The sequence below is a fragment of the Mytilus edulis genome, chromosome 10 (genome assembly GCF_963676685.1).
Source record: "Mytilus edulis chromosome 10, xbMytEdul2.2, whole genome shotgun sequence".
In the NCBI taxonomy this organism is placed as follows: Eukaryota; Metazoa; Mollusca; class Bivalvia; order Mytilida; family Mytilidae; genus Mytilus; species Mytilus edulis.
Window position 1 is genome coordinate 20702823 of NC_092353.1, and position 22040 is coordinate 20724862.

Genomic DNA, 22040 nt, shown 5'->3' on the forward strand with positions numbered 1-22040 from the left:
GATATTAAGCAAATAAGGAAGTCTATATAAAAAAAAGTTAGCCGGAAAAATACAGCAAAATCATAATGTTATTTTCTAAATTATTTAATAATTTCGGACGATTTAAAAAAAATGGATAGCCCATGATTCTGCAGATTTTATTAGAATATATGATAAACAGAATAATACATGGCAAAATCCGTATCGCATGCGAAAAAGGAGAAAGCTCGGTAATCATTGCATTTCCCTCTCATTTAAATTAATAATTTTTTAAACAAATAAATGTCACACAATAAACGAATTTCGAATTTGTAATTTACAATGACGACTTTTAGGGGGGATGTTCACATTAGTGATAGACTGTTTGAACGGCAAGAAACGCCAATTATCAAAATATTTGATACCGGCCCGAATTTAAAAAAAAATCATACAGAGGATATATAGATTTTTGTCACACTTAAATTAACACTTTAGCAATGACTACGTGGTCGTTCTTCTAGATTTAAAAACAATCACTTAAGCCTCACCGGTAATTATAAAGTCTATCACATATTTTATAAAACCTAAGCATACTAGCTTTTGCAAAAAGATTATTTATTAACATCCGTGTTGCTTAAAGTTTTAAGCCCTTTAACATTAATTACCCTTTTGATCCATTACACATCAGCGTGATATTTAATTGTACTTTAGCAAATAAACAACCATCGCACTTTAGCGTGATACACCATCGTACTTTAGCGTAGACCATATCGCACTTTAGCGTGACCATCGCACTTTAGAGTAAAAAGTAAAAACACAAAAATACTGAACTCCGAGGAAAATTCAAAAAGGAAAATCAAAAATCAAAAGGCAAAATCAAAAGTCCAAACACATCAAACGAATGGATAACAACTGTCATATTCCTGACTTGGTACAGGCATTTTCTAATGTAGAAAATGGTGGATTGAACCTGGTTTTATAGCTAGCTAAACCTCTCACTTGTATGACAGTCGCATCAAATTCCATTACATTGTCAACGATGCATGAACAAAACAAATATACTCAAAGAGTAAAAATGTCAAAAATAGGGATACAACAGTCAATATTGTGTTATCATCTTAATATCACTACATAAACAACAAATGTAACAAAGTAGCACAAAAAGGCATACATCAAATTTAACATTCTCATTTTGCTTTTCTTATACGGCTGAATTTATCTATGTAAAGTCTACCCATAAATGAAAGAAGGTTTTCATTACTGGTGTAAAATTGCGCGTTTGAAATTCGCACAGGTAGACATAAAAATAATTTTGTCGTATGACGGCATACATAAATGCAGACTCACGTAAAGTAGATATAACAAAAAACAGACTTACAGTAAAAATAATAAATAAAATAATGGCGTGGTTCAAAGTATGACGGGACACATAAGTACAGTTTCACGTCAAATACGGCTGAATTTATCTATAAAATAGTTTAGTCATTCATAGTATGTCAAGATCCTTAAGTAAAAGTAATATCAATAAATGAAATAATTTTGCCGTTCAAAGTATGTGGTTTTACGTAACCACAGAGTCACTTCAAATGAATATCTAAAACAGACATATAAAAGAATACTATAATACGTAATTAAGATGCTAACAAACGTCAGTACGCAAAATCTATACTTCAAGACCATCTTGTATTATTTGTGAAGTTGATACGGAATATTTATCAACAAGTTCTGGGTATCTTCCGATGAACTTTTTAAGAAAAAGGACGAGACGTTCTTTGACATACCCCTGGTTCATCAATTTTCTGCTCAGACACTGGTAACGTTTTACAAAGTCTGAATAGGAGCTGCAAGCTCTTGAATACCTAATAAGTTGGGAAATGTATATTCCATATGCAGGTGAAGTTGGTATATTACTACTAAGGTGGGGGAAATTGATAATTTCAAAATTAAAATCGTCTCGTTTGTCATAGATTCTGGTACTGAGATGACTGTGTATGTCAAATTCGAGGTATAAGTCTAAAAATGAGGCAGAGGAAGCCGTGTCTGTGGTCTCTTTAATTTCTAGTTCTGGTGGGTATATTAATGGAATCCAATCAGAAAAGTTCGGATTGTTAATGGAAAGAACATCATCAATATATCTGAAAGTGAAATTAAATAACCTGGCTTTTTTATCTTCTTGTTTTTGACAAGTGTCTGAAGGAACTCCGATTCATATGAAAATAAGAAGAGGTCGGCAAGGAGAGGCGCACAGTTCGTTCCCATAGGAATGCCGACAATTTGTTGAAAAAGTCTACCTCCAAATTCAACAAATATGTTGTCAATAAGAAACTCCAGCATACTGATCACTTGTTCCTCTGTGTAGTATGTTTTACCCTTTTGTTCCTTATTAACAAAATATGCCTTATGGTATCCCAAAGTGATAAATTTATAGCGTATGCTACCATTTTTATGATGAAAAGCATTGTGAATTATTTCTTTTAGACGGGTTTTCAATTTCACATGGGGAATGGTTGTATACAAGGTTGAAAAATCAAAAGTTTTAATAGAACTAATTTCAGAAAAAGACCGAGATTTAAAATTATCCAGAAGTTCTTTAGAGTTTTTCAGAATCCACATATGGTTAATACCACTACGTGAGTAAACAGTTTCACAGTATATCTGAAGACCCTCTTTAACTGCGGACAGAATTTTAGTCAATCTAATGGACAATTCTTTAGTAGAACAAGCAGATGAGCCGGCAATGTACCGTTGTTTGTACGGAATTTTGTGAAGTTTAGGTATCCAATACAAACAAGGTAAGTCCTCCGATTTGTTGTTCAATGCAATGTTCATAGAAGCCATGAAGGACTTATGATTCGCCAAAATCTCATCCTTGTCAAATGATATGTTTTTGTATGTGGGATTACCTGAGTGTTCATTTATTCCTAATTCTTTTATAAGACACTCGTAGTAATACGATTTACATACAAAGACAATATTATTTGAAGCTTTGTCCGCAGGAACAACAACATACTTATCTTGAAGAGATGATAGACATTTCACAGCCTCTTTGTTACTGAAAATGGACTTACTAGATCGATCATTCACACAGTTTTACCATCGCACTTTAGAGTCCTACATATATAATAGCCAAAATTAATAATGTATTTCGTAAAAATATACTATTTTGTAATACAGGTCATATCCCAATTTTAACAATTTTGTTTTATCTCAAAGTCTGTGATTTCTATTTCGTTTCGTTTCGTTTCGTTTCTTTTCTTTTTGAGTTTTCTTTTTCGCTTCGTTTCTTTTCTTTTTGTTTTTTCGTTTCTTATTATTTTTCGTTTCTCCTTCGCGCTGTTAAATCGGAGCGTGTTTTTTTACCACAGAACCTAAAATACCACTAAACTTTACAAAAAATCAAAAAAATGTTTTCATTTCAGTTACATGTTTTCTTTTTTCCGTTTCGTAATCTGTTTCTGCGTTTTAGCAACACCCGTTGCACACGACACTTGTCCACATTTTCTCGCAGTTTACGGTCACTTACCGGTCACTTGTTCATAAGAAAATCTTATCTCTGTAGGTATGGCAGCTAATATAAAAGCAGTTTGTGTCTTGAAAGGAGATGGTGCTGTTACAGGAACAGTCGCTTTCAGTCAACAGGTAATATTTTTTTTTAAATAATTTTCAAAATTTGTTGCTCATGTTGCTGGTCAACATAATTTCCATGTCATATGACTACAGTTTGACCTTTTGTAATATAGCCCCCTTTACGGCAACCTTTTCTATGAGTTTCGTAAAAAAAACTTTATCCTAGAAAGGAAATTTCAAATGACTATTAAAAGTTACCTCTTTGTCAAAGGTCAAAACATAGAACATGTATGTTGTCAGACTTAGAGCACAGGGCTAGTATCACTATCAGGTTGGGAATGTGTTTTTATCCAGTACCTTGGGAGATACTATTATTAACCGAAAAGGCAACCAGGACCCTCAGTTTTTTCCGCAGGAACCTTGGCCAGTGTAAGCCATCAGTCAAAAACACAGCCTTTGGTGCATTCAGACCATCGATGGAGTAAGCTTGATCAAAGACCTTGAACGGGTACAGTGCAAAAAAGCACGATTGGTATACAACTAGTACACCGACACTTCCTCAGGCTGTGTCACTGGACTGAAAGACCAACGCGAGTGGGATACCCTTCTGCAAAGATAAATGAACCAGTGACTCATCCTTTGCTACAAGATCAAGAACCAACTAGTGGATATACAACCAGCTTTCAACTACACACTGGGGGACAACAGAACAAGGGTAGCCCATAGTCTGGCATAGAATCAACACCAGATAAAGAGCAACAAATATATATTTTTCACCACTTGATTTTAACCATTTTAACCCCACTTAAAAGGATAGTCGTTACATTTAGGGGTTATGCCTCATTTGAGGGGCTGTTGTATCATAGATGTTTTTGGGATGGAGTTACTCCGAGTATAGACCTTGTAGCAGTACTACTGTGTTTTTAGTGGACTTTTGCTTAAAACAGAACAGAATGCGTACCAGTGGACTGGCATATGTTTTCGCCCTCAAGACACCTATTATCATGATTATCATTGTTCTTACAATTCAACTGTCTATACAGTATCACTCTGCTCAGCTCTTCCTAAAGGTCTCACTAATAACACAAAGAATAAAAAAGTCTAAATATTACGAGAGTTCAACAATGATCAAAACTATTGTCTCTATATCTTCGATCACCTTAAAAATTCTATGCCGTATGGTTGAAGAAGAGTGATTAACATTGAATGTAGAATAGTATGTCATGTATGTGGACAAAAGTTATTTGATATTTAGGTCTTTCCACTTTTCGTGGAAAGACCTTTTGTTTTTCTTCTGATTATTTTTGTTTTTCTTTTGCCGTCTGAGATGCTTTTTTGTTTACAACATATCAAACTGATTTTTGGCCAATGATGTTGTACAGTAATTGAGGCTTCAAAACTCACCCTGTGTGACCGAACGCTTATTCTTATAGGAGTTATCTCCCCACGTCCCCTTTTTCTTGTTATCTTTATATCTGGAACCGTTAAAGATTTCAACAAACTGTTTTCACCAAATTGTTTGTCTGCTCTTAAGAACGGTTTGATGAATTTAACTGGAGTGATCGGATGACATCTTATGGGAGTTATCTCTCTTTGAAAATTTAAGATAGGTGATATGTTGGATAAATTCATACATTATAAGTCGTAGAGGCCTAAAGTCTTTTGATATGAAGTCCTTGTTCCGTTTGGAGAAAATTTAGGTCAGGGTCAAAGGTCAAGGTCATGTTCTAAATTAATTTTGCTTGTTTATATCTTTATTCAAAAGAAACTAACAGTTAATGATATGATGTGTTTGCCAAATAAATGTTTACGAAAGGGCACAACTTTAACCTGTTTAAGTCGGAAGTGTTTAGATCAACCCTTATAGGAGTTTTCTCCCCTTATGTATTTGAAATTAGTATTACTTCACAACCATACAAGTGATTTACCTGGGCTCTTTTGATTTGAGATCACTGACCTATGACCTTGAAATTGAGGTCAAATTCAAAGGTCAATTTGACGTTCTAGACTTTGACCTTTGCTGAGAATTCTTACTGGTTCATTATAAAACAATAAAGTCTTCTGCATTTGGTTGCAGACATTTCATCATGTACCATGTCAACGGGAAATGACCGTTTTTTAACCGGAAGTAGCCTATTTCAGACTATTCCTATGAAAAAGTACCTATAATTGTTTTTATTATATCAGTTTGAAGTAACAAATTACATGAACCATGAGTGACATTTTCCAATGTTCACTGTTTTTTAAATTGCATTCTTATTATCGAGGTGGAAAGACCTTCAATTGTTCTCTGAAGAATTGGTTTTTAATATTTTTTTATTTTTGAATTTATAAATTTTGTGTACATTTGTAAACCATGAATTTTCAAGATTGCAGTTTGAATTTTTGATCATATTTTTCTCTTTCAAATTATCTCTGATTTTTTTGACAAATTGTAACCTAGAGGTCACAAAACAAAACAAAAATTCATGTTTAAGTCATAAATTTGTTTGAAAACTTAGATTACATTTATTCAAATCTATTTAAATTATCACATAAATAACAAATATTTCTGAGTTTGATGTCAGATAAAGATTTTATGAAAATGATGTAGGAAATGAGCTTCAACTATTTTAGGAAGTTTGTATACAATTGGAAACATATTGAAGAGAAGACTTTTTGTCTAATTTACATATGTATTTAACTTCTGGTTTTAATATTTGATAATTGATTACCTTTCAGAATGGTGATTCAGCAGTGACAGTGACAGGAGAGTTAACTGGGCTAGCTCCAGGAGAACATGGTTTCCACGTTCACGAGTTTGGAGACAACACAAATGGTAAGACTATAGACACATTAGAACATTTTAAACAATTCCTGAAACTTTGAGATAAATAGAATTGCATTGAACATGAAGTTATACATTTATGAATATACAAACTTTTTTGTTTCTGTTAGGTTGTACTAGTGCAGGATCACATTTCAACCCATTTGGAAAGACCCATGGTGCACCAGGAGATGAAGAAAGACATGTTGGTGATCTGGGAAATGTATTAGCAAATGCAGATGGAAAAGCAGAAATTAAAATAACAGATGCAAAGCTATCCCTGACTGGTCCCCAGTCTATCATAGGAAGAACAGTAGTAGTAAGTAATATCAGAAACCAGACACAGCCTAGGAAAAATATGATAATAAGTCAAAAATGTTTATGGCTATTCCACAATATAACGATACATGTACTAAAAACATGTATTTTTTATCAATATCAATAAGGATGCTTAATTCTACAAACATAACATATACACAACCTAGGTTGCCTTTTCTTATTTTATTTTTAAAGTTGTGTAAAATGTGTATTATCATTTGCTAATGCATGACCTCAATTTTTCATACATGTGGACTATATGGATTGATTGTAAAAAGTCTAGGTCTGTCTGAATATGTTATGTGTAAGGAGATGTGATAGATGTGAAACAACTCTTTAAAAGAGACTAAATGACCCAGAAATTAACAACTTCAGGTCTTCGTACAGTCTTCCACAACGAGCAAAGCACATTTTGCATTATCAGCTCTTAAAGCTCCAGAAATGACAAATGTAAAACAATTCAAACAAGAAAACTAACGGCCTAAATTATGTATAAAATAAAGAAAGAAAAACAAATATGTAACAAAGCAACAAACAACAACCTCTGAATTACAGGTTATTTTGGACAGGCACCTAAATAATGTAGTGGGGTTCTAGACGTTTGAAGGCACCAACCATCCCCTTAGCTGTGACAGTGGTGTAACAGTACATCATAAAATCATGTCAATCTGAATTTTATCACAATACCATAACTTCATTTTTATGCTCTCCAGGTTTAATCAATTCAATAGTAAAATACAAAATAATGTTGAAATTAAAATAGCAATACTCATGATATTATAACATGTTAAATATGCAAAATATTCAGGCAATGAACCATAAGTGAAAGTACAGGAACAAATAAAGTCCATCTTATTGATCCATGCTTTCTTATTTGAAGGTGTCACTTCTGATATATGTAAAACATTAAACACTTACACACATTTTCTATTTCTTTTCAGGTCCATGCTGATATAGATGACTTAGGTAAAGGTGGCCATGAGCTAAGCAAGACAACAGGCAATGCTGGGGGTCGTCTGGCTTGTGGTGTCATTGGAATTTCAAAGGTGTAATGCATTCAAATGAATACTTTATGTAGTAGCAATGCAAAATGATTTTTTTTATTATTATTTAAAATCATGTAACAAAGTGCCCATAAGAACATGAAGCCATTCCTTGTCTCTGTATTACTGTAATAATTTCTATTTAGAATGTTCATGGCCATAGAATATTGAGTGTGGTATGATATATCTTTTAATTTTAAACTTTATGGAAAATATACTTTCTTCAAAATTGAAATCCTTCATACAATATGTCAATTGAATTATAACAATAATATACAGATAGAAGCACTGTAAATATTGATTCTCAATAAAAAAGAAAATGTTTAAAAACAATGAACAAAATTGTGGATGAAAAAGAGTATAAATTCAATGTTGATTGATACTACATGTAGTACCTCACTTTTATCCAGATTATTTACATTTATAGTTTTATTGTGAATAATGTATGTACTCTTGGTGTTTTGAATTTTTGAACAATAATACTGAAATGATAAAGGAAAGATTCCATCTTGTGCTTTATGTTGTATTTCTTGTTTATGTTAAGTTCTTACTAATACATTCTGTAATCAAACTGAAATGACTCATGATTGGCCCAGTAGTTATATTGATTTGCATTCAAATGCCGAGTCCTAAATATAAAATTTGAATGATGTCCAGTTTGTATGAGCCAAGTAAAGCTACTTTTTGACGTTCAGATACAACTTATAATATTTGACCTTCAGATACAAATTGTTTTATGTGAAGTAACAAGGTGTGTGAGGATATGTGGTGTCCAACTGAAACATACAGTATTCAGTAACCACAAATTGAAACTAATTGAAGCTGTTTTTAAGATCAGTGTAAATTATTTAAAACCTACATAGTAACAGAAAATGTTTCTAGTTTCATTTTAAAGGGCATAACCTTTATCTTACAGAATACAACTTGTCAGTATTTAATATTAATATATGATTTCATCCAAGCCATGACGACTTTGTGGTAGATTAGGGTCTAGCTGTTCCTATCCAAGAGTGCACATGATGAAATGCTTCTCCTGCTTTACCTAGGCTATTGAAGACCTGTTGGTGACCTTCTGCTGTTGTTTTTTTATTTGGTTGGGTTGTTGTCTCTTTGACACATTCCCCATTTCCATTCTCAATTCTATCTTGATTACAATTGTGTTTGTTGTAAGTCTGTGATTAGAAAGTTTTACAAGTACCACAAAAACTTATCAAAAATATTTTCAAATAGGTCAAGGTCATTGAAACCCTGCCAAACGTACATAATTCTGTCTTAGAATCTTACAATCATTCAATACATCACATAGAATTAACATTCAGCTTATAAAACTATTAAACCAAGAGTTTCAAATGGTGAAGTTGAAATCATCCCTTCTTAAATTTACAGAAGTTATCACAAGTTGGTCGACCTATATGGAATATCAGTTTCACAGATAACAGATATGTTCCTTATGTGTCGTGTACTGTTATTTGTGTTTGTCCTTTTCGTTTTTAGCCATGGAGTTGTCAGTTAATTTTTAATGAGTTTGAATGTCCCTCTGGTCTTTTATAGTATATGAGAAACTATACTCCTGCTTTACTTGCCTTAATTGAACTGATATATTGAAAAAAACATGCATTTTTAGAAATAGTACACCACTATTTAAAAGTCATTAATCGATTGAGAAAATTAAAAACTAAGGGAAACACCTCAACAACAAGAGGAAAACAACCGAAAACAAACGCCAACATACATCGAAAGGACTATTTGATAACAACTGCCATATTCCCGACTTGGTACATGAAATTAAGAAAAAACCGTTTGTTGAACCAGTTTTATGGCTAGCCAAACCTAATTACTAGTAAATGGATGTGTTAAAACATATTGCTTAAATGACAACAATATGTGAAAGAAATACTATACAAACATGCAAGAAACACTCAGCACAGAGAAACGCATAAATAGATAATATGTTATACATTACAACATGTAAACTGCAGAATAACAACTGACATCTTCCATTCAGGACACCACAAACAGTGACATATATATATAATCTTGAAGTTCATACAATTATTTGAAACAAGATCCAAAAATTCACAGGTACCTTATAGACCTATCAATGATCCTTTAAAATATGTTCTGGTCATATGAACCCTACCACGCAGACGTACATAAACATCTAACAATCATTCCATACATCACTTATTATTAGCATACTTATTATACCCCACGCAACGAAGTTGCGGAGGGTATAATGTTTTTGACCCGTCCGTCCGTCAGTCCGTCCGTCCGTCAGTCCGTCCGTCCGTCAGTCCTGTTTCTTGTCATCGCAACTCCTCTCAAACCACACAACAGAATTTCACGAAACCTTTTCAGATGAAAAGGACATACTATGTAGTTGTGCATATCGACAGGAAATTGCGATTCAATTTTTTTTATAAGAGTTACGCCCCTTTGAACGTATTTGCTTAATGTACTACTGCAACAGTTTGTCATCGCAACTCCTCTGAAACTACACAACAGAATTTCACGAAACCTTTTTAGATAATAAGGACATACAATGTAGATGTGCATATCGACAGGAAATTACGATTCAATTTTTTTTCTAGGAGTTACCCCCCTTTGAACTTATTTACTTTATTGTACTACTGCAACAGTTTGTCATCGCAACTCCTCTGAAACTACACAACAGAATTTCATGAAACCTTTTAAGATAATAAGGACATACTATGTAGATGTGCATATCGACAGAAAATTACGATTCAATTTTTTTTCTAGGAGTTACCCCCCTTTGAACTTATTTACTTTATTGTACTACTGCAACAGTTTGTCATCTCAACTCCTCTGAAACCACACAACAGAATTTCATGAACATTTGTAGATAATAAGGACATACTATGTAGATGTGCATATCGACAGGAAATTACGATTCAATTTTTTTTCTAGGAGTTACATCTCTTTGAACTTATTTGCTTTAAGGTACTACTGCAACAGTTTGTCATTGCAACTCCTCTGAAACTACACAACAGAATTTCATGAAACCTTTTAAGATAATAAGGACATACTATGTAGATGTGCATATCGACAGGAAATTACGATTCAATTTTTTTTCTAGGAGTTACATCTCTTTGAACTTACTTGCTTCAATGTACTTCTGCAACAGTTTGTCATCTCAACTCCTCTGAAACCACACAACAGAATTTCATGAAATTTTGTAGATAATAAGGACATACTATGTTGATGTGCATATTGACAGGAAATTATTATTCAATATTTTTTCTTATAAAATTTTTTTTCTTACACTTATTTAATTTCTCCAATGACAATGTGGGGACGTGGGGTATGTGAGCGTGCTCACTAAGGTTCTTTAATTTTTTTTGAAGAAAAAAACCTGATTATACAATGAACATTAACCAATGAGTAGTTTAGATATATGATCTTAGTTTAAAATACCACAGTTTTCAAATAAGTTAAAACTTAGATTATGATTCTAAACATCACGAAAATTATGGCCATGGAGCTTTGCCTTGGGCTTAAATCTTCATAAAACATGACCAAGTATTGTCTAACATATAAATAGTGCATGGAAAACCATGCACTATGAAATTTAGAGGTGAAAAACTGACTTTTCATTGGACGAGAAGGGGGTGGTATGTTCTAAACCTACAACATATGAAGAAATGAAATTCAATTGCTTATAGCTTTTGATAAACTGGGGGTTCCCAACCCAGAGTAAAAGGGGGGGGTTCCAACTATAGGCTCCCATTCAAATGCATTGATCGGCCAAAAAAAAAGGGAGGGTTCCAACCCCCGGAACCCCACCCCCCATGGATCCCCCACTGATTACAATAACTCCATACTCTTCATACATTTAATCTATTGCTAGGTATCTGAGATACGGACTTACGGATTTAATATAAAAACTCATCATTGATTGCTGATCCATTAATTAAGTTTGAAGTCGGGTGAAATTCGACTAAAAGACCAGTAGAAATTGCTAGGATATAGTATTATTAACCAACTAAGTACATTATAGCCAAAAATGACTGTTTATTAAAAATTACATATTTTCTGTAATGGCCCTGTTTTTTTCTGTAATGGCCCTGTTTTTCTGTAATGGCCCTGTATTAATGCCTAGTTTGTCTGTATTAAGCCCAGTTAGGGTTTTTAATAAAGTTAATAAAATTAAGTTGTAAAGAGTATAATACCTTTTTATACGACCGCAAAATTTGAAAAAATTTTCGTCGTATATTGCTATCACGTTGGCGTCGTCGTCCGAATACTTTTAGTTTTCGCACTCTAACTTTAGTAATAGTGAATGGAAATCTATGAAATTTTAACACAAGGTTTATGACCACAAAAGGAAGGTTGGTATTGATTTTGGGAGTTTTGGTCCCAACATTTTAGGAATTAGGGGCCAAAAAGGGCCCAAATAAGCATTTTCTTGGTTTTCGCACTATAACTTTAGTTTAGGTTAATAGAAATCTATGAAATTTTGACACAAGGTTTATGACCACAAAAGAACGGTTGGGATTGATTTTGGGAGTATTGGTTTCAACAGTTTAGGAATTAGGCGCCAAATAAGCATTATTCTTGGTTTTCGCACAATAACTTTAGTTTCAGTAAATAGAAATCAATGAAATTTAAACACAATGTTAATGACTACAAAAGGAAGGTTGGTATTGATTTTGGGAGTTTAGGTCCCAACAGTTTAGGAATTAGGGGCCAAAAAGGGACCCAAATAAGCATTTTTCTTGGTTTTCGCACCATAACGTTAGTATAAGTAAATAGAAATCTATGAAATTTAAACACAAGGTTTATGACCATAAAAGGAAGGTTGGTATTGATTTTGGGAGTTTTGGTCCCAACAGAATAAGGGGCCCAAAGGGTCCAAAATTAAACTTTGTTTGATTTCATCAAAATTGAATAATTGGGGTTCTTTGATATGCCGAATCTAACTGTCATGACTGTGTATGTAAATTCTTAACTTTTGGTCCCGTTTTCAAATTGGTCTACATTAAGGTCCAAAGGGTCCAAAATTAAACTTAGTTTGATTTTGACAAAAAATGAATCAGTTAGGTTCTTTGATATGCTGAATCTAAAAATGTACTTAGATTCTTGATTATTGGCCCAGTTTTCAAGTTGGTCCAAATCGGGGTCCAAAATTAAACTTTGTTTGATTTCATCAAAAATTGAATAAATGGGGTTCTTTGATATACCAAATCTAACTGTGTATGAAGATTCTTCATTTTTGGTCCTGTTTTCAAATTGGTCTACACTTAAGTCCAAAGGGTCCAAAATTAAACTTAGTCTGATTTTAACAAAAATTGAAATCTTGGGGTTCTTTGATATGCTGAATCCAAAAATGTACTTAGATTTTTTATTATGGGCCCAGTTTTCAAGTTGGTCCAAATCAGGATCTAAAATTATTATATTAAGTATTGTGCAATAGCAAGTCTTTTCAATTGCACAGTATTGTGCAATGGCAAGAAATATCTAATTGCACAATATTGTGAAATAGCAATTTTTTTTTTAATTAGAGTTATCTTTCTTTGTCCAGAATAGTAAGCAAGAAATATCTAATTGCAAAATATTGTGCAATAGCAAGATTTTTTTTTAATTGGAGTTATCTTTCTTTGTCCAGAATCAACTTAAATCTTTGTTATATACAATATACAATGTATATTCACTTTTTACTACCAACTGATAAATTAAAATAATCTTTACCATTCAGTGATAACAAGCAGTTTTTTTTACATCTTAATATTTTATGATGTATTTAAATGAGTAGTTATTGTTGCAAACTCCATTAGAAATTTTAATTGAGATTAGTTTTGGAATAAGGGAAAGGGGGATGTGATTAAAAAAATTGGGTTCAATTTTTCTCATTTGAAATTTCATAAATAAAAAAGAAAATTTCTTCAATCATTTTTTTGAGAGGATTAATATTCAACAGCATAGTGAATTGCTCTAAGAGAAAACAAAAATTTTAAGTTCATTAGAACACATTCATTCTGTGTCAGAAACCTATGCTGTGTCAACTATTTAATCACAATCCAAATTTAGAGCTGAATCCAGCTTGAATGTTGTGTCCATACTTGCCCCAACCGTTCAGGGTTCAACCTCTGCGGTCGTATAAAGCAACGCCCTGCGGAGCATCTGGTTGTATTTTATTTTATTTAGTAACCAGCAACCAACATTAAAGAACCATATAAAGGAATCACTGTTCATCCTGTTTTTCAACACATAACTTCTTTCAACGTAATATCTTGGATATTTGGTACATTTAAAAGCTTTATCATGGTGAAGTACAATTTTTTTTTTCAAACAAAGAGGGTACATCAAGTTGGCAGCAACACACTTTTGTTCAGTTGGTTAATAAATGTATTAAGAAATGGGTGTTTTTATAATGGCCTTGTTATATGTCACCGGTCAGTAATAATGGCCTCGGATGTCTGTAATGGCCCTCGGCGTTGCCTCGGGCCATTACAGACTTCCTCAACCATTATTACAGACCTTGGACATATAACAGGGCCATTATAAAAACACCCATTCATTAATACTAAGTATGTTGCCTCGGGCCATTACAGACTTAGTATTAATGAATGGGTGTTTTATAATGGCCCTGTTATATGTCCAAGGTCTGTAATAATGGTTGAGGAAGTCTGTAATGGCCCGAGGCAACGCCGAGGGCCCTTACAGACATCCGAGGCCATCATTACTGACCAAGGACATATAACAGGGCCATTATAAAAACACCCATTTCTTAATACATTTATTAACAAACTGAAAATAAAGTGTATGTGTTGCTGCCAACTTGATGTACTCTCTTACTCTTTTAATGACAGTTTTTTGAGAAAAAAAATATTTTTACTTCACCATGATCAAGCTTTAAATATACCAAATATCCCAGATATTAAGTTGAAAGAAGTTATGTGTTGAAAAACAGGATGAACAGTGATCCCTTTATATGGTTCTTTAATGTTTGTTGCTGGTTACTAAATAAAATAAAATACAAAAAGGTGTTATACGCTTTACAGCTTAATTTTATTAACTTCATTAAAAACCCTAACTGGGCTTAATACAGACAAGCTGGGCATTAATACAGGGCCATTACAGAAAAAACAGGGCCATTACAGAAAATATGTTATTTTTAATAACCAGTCATTTTTGGCAATAATGTACTTAGTTGGTTAATAAACCCATATACCAAATAATATATATTCTGTTACTCATTATTAGAGAACATTAATTTACGGTCATTTACCGTAACAAAAACACTATTATTTTTTTACCAAGCAGTTACTAAACAATGAAAATTATATAAGGAACAATGGACATGTGACAGATAAACTCATCATAGTACTAGATTGAAAATTCATATATACGCCAGACGCGCGTTTCATCTACAAAAGACTCACCAGTGACGCTCGAATCAAAAAATGTTGAATAGGTCAAATAAAGTACGAAGTTGAAGAGCATTGAGGACCAAAAATTCCTAAACGATTTGCCAAATACAGCTAGGGTAATCTATTCCTGAAGTAGAAAAGCCTTAGTATTTCAAAAATTCTAAATTTTGTTAACAGTTAATTTACAATTGTGAACATATCAATGATAACTCAATTAAGTCAACATAAAAGTGCTGACTACTGGCGGAGAGTTCGTAACATAAGGCATCTGCAAATAAGGTATGATTCAACAGGCACTTTTTTCCAGGGGAAAGTGCCGGTGTACGTATCCAATTCGACTACGTTCTAAAATATAAAGCTTTATTTAATGGTAATTTAAAATTGGATACTAAATGTGCATCTTCTTTCAATTATATGAACGGTAAACAATTTACAATGGTTATACGTATTATAAAACTGGATACCATATATTCATGATTGCGGTTCAATCCAATCTAATTAAAAACCGATCTCTCATGCTCCCGTTTTCTGATATGTCGCGTGGGATATCAGAAAACGGGAGCATGAGAGATCGGTTTTTAATTAGATTGGGTTCAATCCTGTTTCAATCGTAAGAATGGTTAACATTTAATAATAGTTATACGTATTTTTAAACTGGATACCATATATTCATGCTCGCAGCTATATGTATGGTATCAATTTTACCGTGAGGTAAACAATTTACAATGGTTATACGTATTTTTAAACTGGATACCATATAGTTATGCTTGTAGCTATAAGTATTGTATCAATCGTACGGTGTGGTAAACTATTTACAATGGTTATACGTATTTTTAACTTGACTGGATACCATATATTCATGCTTGTAGCTATAAGTATTGTATCAATCGTACGGTGTGGTAAACTATTTACAATGGTTATACGTATTTTTAACTTGACTGGATACCATATATTCATGCTTGTAGCTATAAGTATTGTATCAATCGTACGGTGTGGTAAACTATTTACAATGGTTATACGTATTTTTAAACTGGATACCATACATTCATGCATGCAGCTAGGTCTTGTATCAATTGTACGGTGTGATAAACTATTTACAATGGTTATACATATTTTTAAACTGGATACCATTTATTCATGCATGCAGCTATATGTATGGTATCAATTTTACCGTGTGGTAAACTATTTACAATGGTTATACGTATTTTTAAACTGGATACCATACATTCATGCATGCAGCTAGGTCTTGTATCAATTGTACGGTGTGGTAAACTATTTACAATGGTTATACGTATTTTTAAAACTGGATACCATATATTCATGCTTGTAGCTATAAGTATTGTATCAATCGTACGGTGTGGTAAACTATTTACAATGGTTATACGTATTTTTAAACTGGATACCATACATTCATGCATGCAGCTAGGTCTTGTATCAATTGTACGGTGTGGTAAACTATTTACAATGGTTATACGTATTTTTAAAACTGGATACCATATATTCATGCTTGTAGCTATAAGTATTGTATCAATCGTACGGTGTGGTAAACTATTTACAATGGTTATACGCATTTTGAAACTGGATACCATACATTCATGCATGCAGCTAGGTCTTGTTTCAATTGTACGGTGTGGTAAACTATTTACAATTGGTTATACGTATTTTTGAACTGGATACCATATATTCATGCTTGCAGCTATAAGTATTGTATCACTCGTACGGTGTAGTAAACTATTTATATGGTTATACGTATTTTTAAACTGGATACCATATATTCATGCTTGTAGCTAGGTCTTGTATCAATTGTACGGTGTGGTAAACAATTTACAATGGTTATACGCATTTTAAACTGCCCGGATACCATGTATTCATGCTTATATGCAGTTTAATCTTGTTTAAGTTGTATGAATGGTAAACAATTAACAATAGTTATACGGATTTTAAAACTGGAAAGCAAAGACAATAATATTGCAATCTTTATTTTACATTCAAAGACATGAGAAATGCAATGCATGTTATATAATTTTATTTTACAAATACAAATATGGCTGAACGATTCCGTTCAAATTCATCTGTAAACCCAATAGTAAAACCTAATACATTGGATGTTTACTGTAGAAAGAATACTAAAAAAAAGTCATTTATAGATTCCGAAACTATTCTGTGTAACATCCCCTTAATTGCTTAATTTAAAAAAATTAGAAAATAAGCAAATATAATCCACTTTTGTGAGAGTATCAGATATAAAAGTAACACTCACTAACAAGTGTCCATTTTAAATAAAAAATCAATTTCTTAATTACATTTCTACATAAACATTTGCCGATTTGGTTGAAAATCTAGCCCTATTGCGTTCTGCTATTTTATATTCCGAGATGGCGAGAGACACCAATACCGCTAAGTTCGTCAAAAATAATCTTATCAAAGTAAATTCGGTAAAAAGAAATGTTTTTTTTTTACCAATACACAAATACTCCTAGAACAAAACAATAACATACATGTCTATAAATCTAGCGATAACCGTAAGTTTATTGATGCAACATGATGGAAGGTTGAACCGACCTGCTAAATTTGTACTTAACCGACTATAGCATTGGTCCTGGGCAAACCCCCTCTTCGCGACAATACTATCAAACAGTGAACTAAGATCTCAGGCTATAAACAGACTCACAGAACCGGGTTTGTATTAATGTTTTGTAATTCTTAATCAATGAAATAGCAGAGATGTCTCTGAAATACGGAAGAATAAAAAAAGACAATTTTATTATTAATTTTACTCTTGATAATGTCTTTTGATCATAAAAAAGCTTCTGCCCAAATTATCAAATTTTTTATGAAGGTTTGAAAAATGTAATTGGTGACTTTATCTAAACGATACTGTAAAACAAACACAGTTTGCTCTGGCTATTGTCTTTTAGTCATGATGAGTTTCTGTCTAAATGTCATTGAATTCTATTTAGGATAGATCAAGTTAAAAACATGTCCAATATAACGCTAACAGACTGTCCCTAAATGTTGACGCCGATGGACAGAACTATCATAGGATCAACAATACAAAGAACTTTAACATATTCTACAAAAAAAGGCAAATTAACAGCAAACACTGCTTTTTGATACGTCATATTCTGTGTTCATTTTCCATTCTATGATCGACCTAACAAGAAAATGTTCAATATCAAACTCGATTACCACTTTATCATTAGTGACTGCATTTTCAAATGTTCAAATCGCTAGCTCAACGGTTCTCCAGTAATTGCACTGAAACGACATAAAGTGCCTTTTCCAATGTATCAAAAAAACATACTGGCTTAATACACTACAAAAGTAAGAATCATCGATATTGAACTTGACCTCTTATTTTTTCATCGGTAACATAGCATTAGTCGAGTTGTTTATAGTTAATAGAACGGAACAGACAAAGTGCATTTTTTTCGGTATATCAATGGCCATTACTCCTTAACCGAAAAAAAAAAAGAAATTATGAATATCTAAAGAGAGGTGCGTTTGACCTCCATTTTGTCATCAGGAACATCATTTTTTAAATATCATTTTAAAATCATTGGAACAAAGGTTGGTAGATAATGATAGAAAACGACATAGTCATTTTCGAATATAGCAAGGGCCATAACTCATAAAAAAGTGAAAATCGTCAATATCGAATTTGATCTCCGTTTTGTCATCAGCATATCAAATTTGAATTACATTGGTTGAACGGCTCATAAGTAATTGTTCGGAAGTTGCCATTTTCAAATATAACAAGAACCATAACTCATGTACAGGAAAAGTGAAAATCGTCAATATCAAACATAACTGCAATTTGGTCATCATCATATCAAAATTTTAAGAGTATTGATTAAACGGCTCATTAAGTTATTGTATGGAAACGACATAAGTTTCTATTTTTCAATATAGCAAAGACATCAACTCGTTTGTGGTAAAAGTGAATTTCGTCAATATTGAACTTGACGTCCAGTTTTTCATCACTCTCAATATATCAAAAAGAGAAAAGCAGGTGTTGGAACAGATCATAATCTATTGCATGGCAACTGCTGGCGGACGAACACTACCAAATTAGTATTCTGATTTTACCTTTGGTTACAAGGTTTATATTTAGTATATACTGTGCTAGAAAATGGCTGTATCACATTGAAGGCATTTTCGTCAGGGGCGATATATGTGTACTCTTATTCAGGCTGATTGATATGCTATTAAACCTGGACTCGTCCAATTGACTTACCATCAAAAATCTGTTGGTGAAGTCATTTACTTATAATTCGGTTATATTGTTGGTCTCTATGGATTGGTGACTGATTATCATAATATCTTCGTGTTTTTATTTTATTAAATGGAAATAAAACCCGAAACCCGCTGGACCAATTTATAACATTGAACACATCTATTCGATAACAAGATTATTTTACCACACAGTAAGTAGAAAGAATAAAATAATGGAAAACAGGGAACTTATAATTAAAGGAAGAGACAACTCGACCAAAAAGGAAAAGACAACCAAGATGATACTATACTGGTTACCAATAACAGAAAAGCTAACACTTAATGAAACAAAATATTCAAATGGATTATATAACCTCAAACTGTTACAGATAAGTCACAAAACCTTTAAAACACGATATAATCAATAAAATATGGTCCAAAATGATATAAAATCAAGAGTGCACGTGCTGAAATGTGTCTGACCTACTCTCACAAGTGTGCATGATTGGTGGAGACGCAGCAGAGACCAAGTTTCAAGTCTTGTCTGGCTCTAGAAGGACCACCGGCTTCCGAAGGCAGAACTATCGAAGCAGTCATTTCACGTGAGTCATTTTGCTAAACCACATCAACATGTCAAGGTTACCATTTGTTACCTTCGGAACTGGAATAAAACGCATTTCTTGGCAATTAATTTACTTGTAATAGTCACCTTTCGCCTCCCGTCAAAGATTGTGTTGCTCTCCCAAAGTCAGTACCATTCATAAAGGGTTTGGTGGCTTAACAAACGTTTTAATTGACGAATTCATATAATGGTGTTGCATTCTAAAACTAACGTATATAATTCATTTTATCAGGTCATAAATAGCAATTCAAAATTTACAGGTTACTTTGCTAATAGTGTTTAAGCCTTTATACATCTACCGGTATATCTCGAGGAAGGAAACCAAACGGTAATGATTTAAACGGAAAGGAGGAAACATTCCCGATTATTTGAGGGTAGAGTTCGGTCGCCATTTATTCAATTATGAGAGATTAATATTTCTGGATCTTTATCTTCTAAGTTTATTTTTTCAAAGTTTCAAAGTAGAAAATGACCAGCAATTCCTTTTTTCAATTGGGCTTCCTGAATTGAACTATTATATCCTTAAATTCGTTAAACGACTGATCGGACTTTCTTCAAAATTGTGCAGCCAATCATCTAGTCATTCTTTGACGTCCTGTATACGAAGCAGGGTACATCATCTTTTTACGATGCAACGATTAACCAGTTTGAAGAGCTATCGTAGATGCGTATTTATATACAATAGCCTTTTCTTGATTAAAAAAAATCAAGTTTCATGAAAAGACGGTTCAACCCAGTGGCATTCTGATAGGATGAAGAATATTTTTCAAGACAGGACAATTTAAAGTCTTTCATAAGTAGCCTTTTCCTCATCATCGTGACCATTTTTATTTCAATAGTACTTTTCCTTTTAACAGCATCGACCTTTCTCGTTCTATGAATTATGGTGATTTACCCAAGTTACAACCGACAGTAAGCAGTTGTGATTACAATTGACCTATATTCCTACTGCGTCAATTCTCTCTATATCAGGTATTGACAAACAGATAGCTGTGGAGAAGAGCAACAGGACGAACTAGGTCTGGCAAAATATTCCCTCAATTCTAAATTTTTCGTGGACTTATGAAATCTTACATTTTCTTCACGTTTTTAGGTAGGATCTTTTGAACCATATATAAATAACTGGGATGGCATTTCAAGTACTACAGCATTATCATGGGTTATTTGTTCAGTTTCATCGGAGTCTTTGCTTCTGTTAGAAGTAAAGTACAATTTCAAACTGTACAGAGCCAATAGTAAAGATTTCGGATTTACAGGTACTGCAAGTAGAAATGTAATTATCCCTTACTCAGGCCTTTCATGTATTTCAGAGGACATATTTCGGCTGGTCAGCAAATTAAATTAATTTACTGACGTTGGGAGTCTTCAATCACAACCTGCTCTGTATTAAAAATGTATCTATATAAAATGTTTATCTTGTTCCTGTCAAATCTAACCGAATAAGGTGATAAAACGTTGTTTGTGTTATATAAATTGATTGACTGTAGGTTGCTTAACATCCAGTGGGAAATATTTCATGCATGTTCAGAATGATGTATTGCATAGACAAAGCTTATTTCGCATGAATAGTGGTCATTGACTATAATTCAGTTGTTTCAACCAAACCACATACACTTTTCAAATACAGAGGACAAGGAAGCAGAATGTTTACAGCTGAGTATTACAAGGAATATTTAAAAAAGCTGCAGCATGAAAAATAAATGGGTTTTTTAAAACAGATATGAAAATAAGTTTTTTTAGGCCCACACATATAATCAGGTCTTTCATCATGCCAGTTTGGTCTAAGAAACTTTCAGTCATATTTTTTAGGCCATTTTACTTTAACCATTCCTTTTCATCCATATTTTTGTTGAAATGGAAAATGAATTCTTTTCAATTCTGCTCTTGGTTGCTAATAAAATATATTTGTTTGTACCATTCAGAAGTTATCACACATATGCTAATAGTTGTCATATTTGTTTCAATATTGTCACAATCCCACCAAACCCATTATGGTCTAAGACAAATCTACACCAAAACTCTTTAACAGGATAGGTCAGGGTGTCTAAATTGAATTTAACTGGGAACTGAGATTAACTACTTCCATCTCCAACAATGTTTAAAACCAACCTTGAAATGAT

At 32.9% G+C, this 22040-nt stretch overlaps 1 protein-coding gene across 1 annotated transcript; it reads left to right on the forward strand.

Moving 5' to 3' along the window:
• Positions 1–3420: 3420 nt before the first annotated feature.
• Positions 3421–8269, forward strand: LOC139490605 (superoxide dismutase [Cu-Zn]-like). The gene is made up of 4 exons (XM_071277493.1): positions 3421–3597; positions 6247–6343; positions 6463–6650; positions 7591–8269. The coding sequence occupies exons 1-4, from the start codon at positions 3520–3522 to the stop codon at positions 7699–7701; spliced, it is 474 nt and encodes a 157-aa protein (XP_071133594.1). The 5' UTR covers positions 3421–3519; the 3' UTR covers positions 7702–8269.
• Positions 8270–22040: the final 13771 nt, after the last annotated feature.

Bases quoted from the DNA above. Each gene is read 5' to 3' on its own strand.
- LOC139490605 (XM_071277493.1), top strand. From the start codon at position 3,520: ATGGCAGCTAATATAAAAGCAGTTTGTGTCTTGAAAGGAGATGGTGCT. The intron at 3,598-6,246 runs GTAATATTTTTT...ATTACCTTTCAG, and splicing joins CAGTCGCTTTCAGTCAACAG to AATGGTGATTCAGCAGTGAC. The intron at 6,344-6,462 runs GTAAGACTATAG...TGTTTCTGTTAG, and splicing joins GTTTGGAGACAACACAAATG to GTTGTACTAGTGCAGGATCA.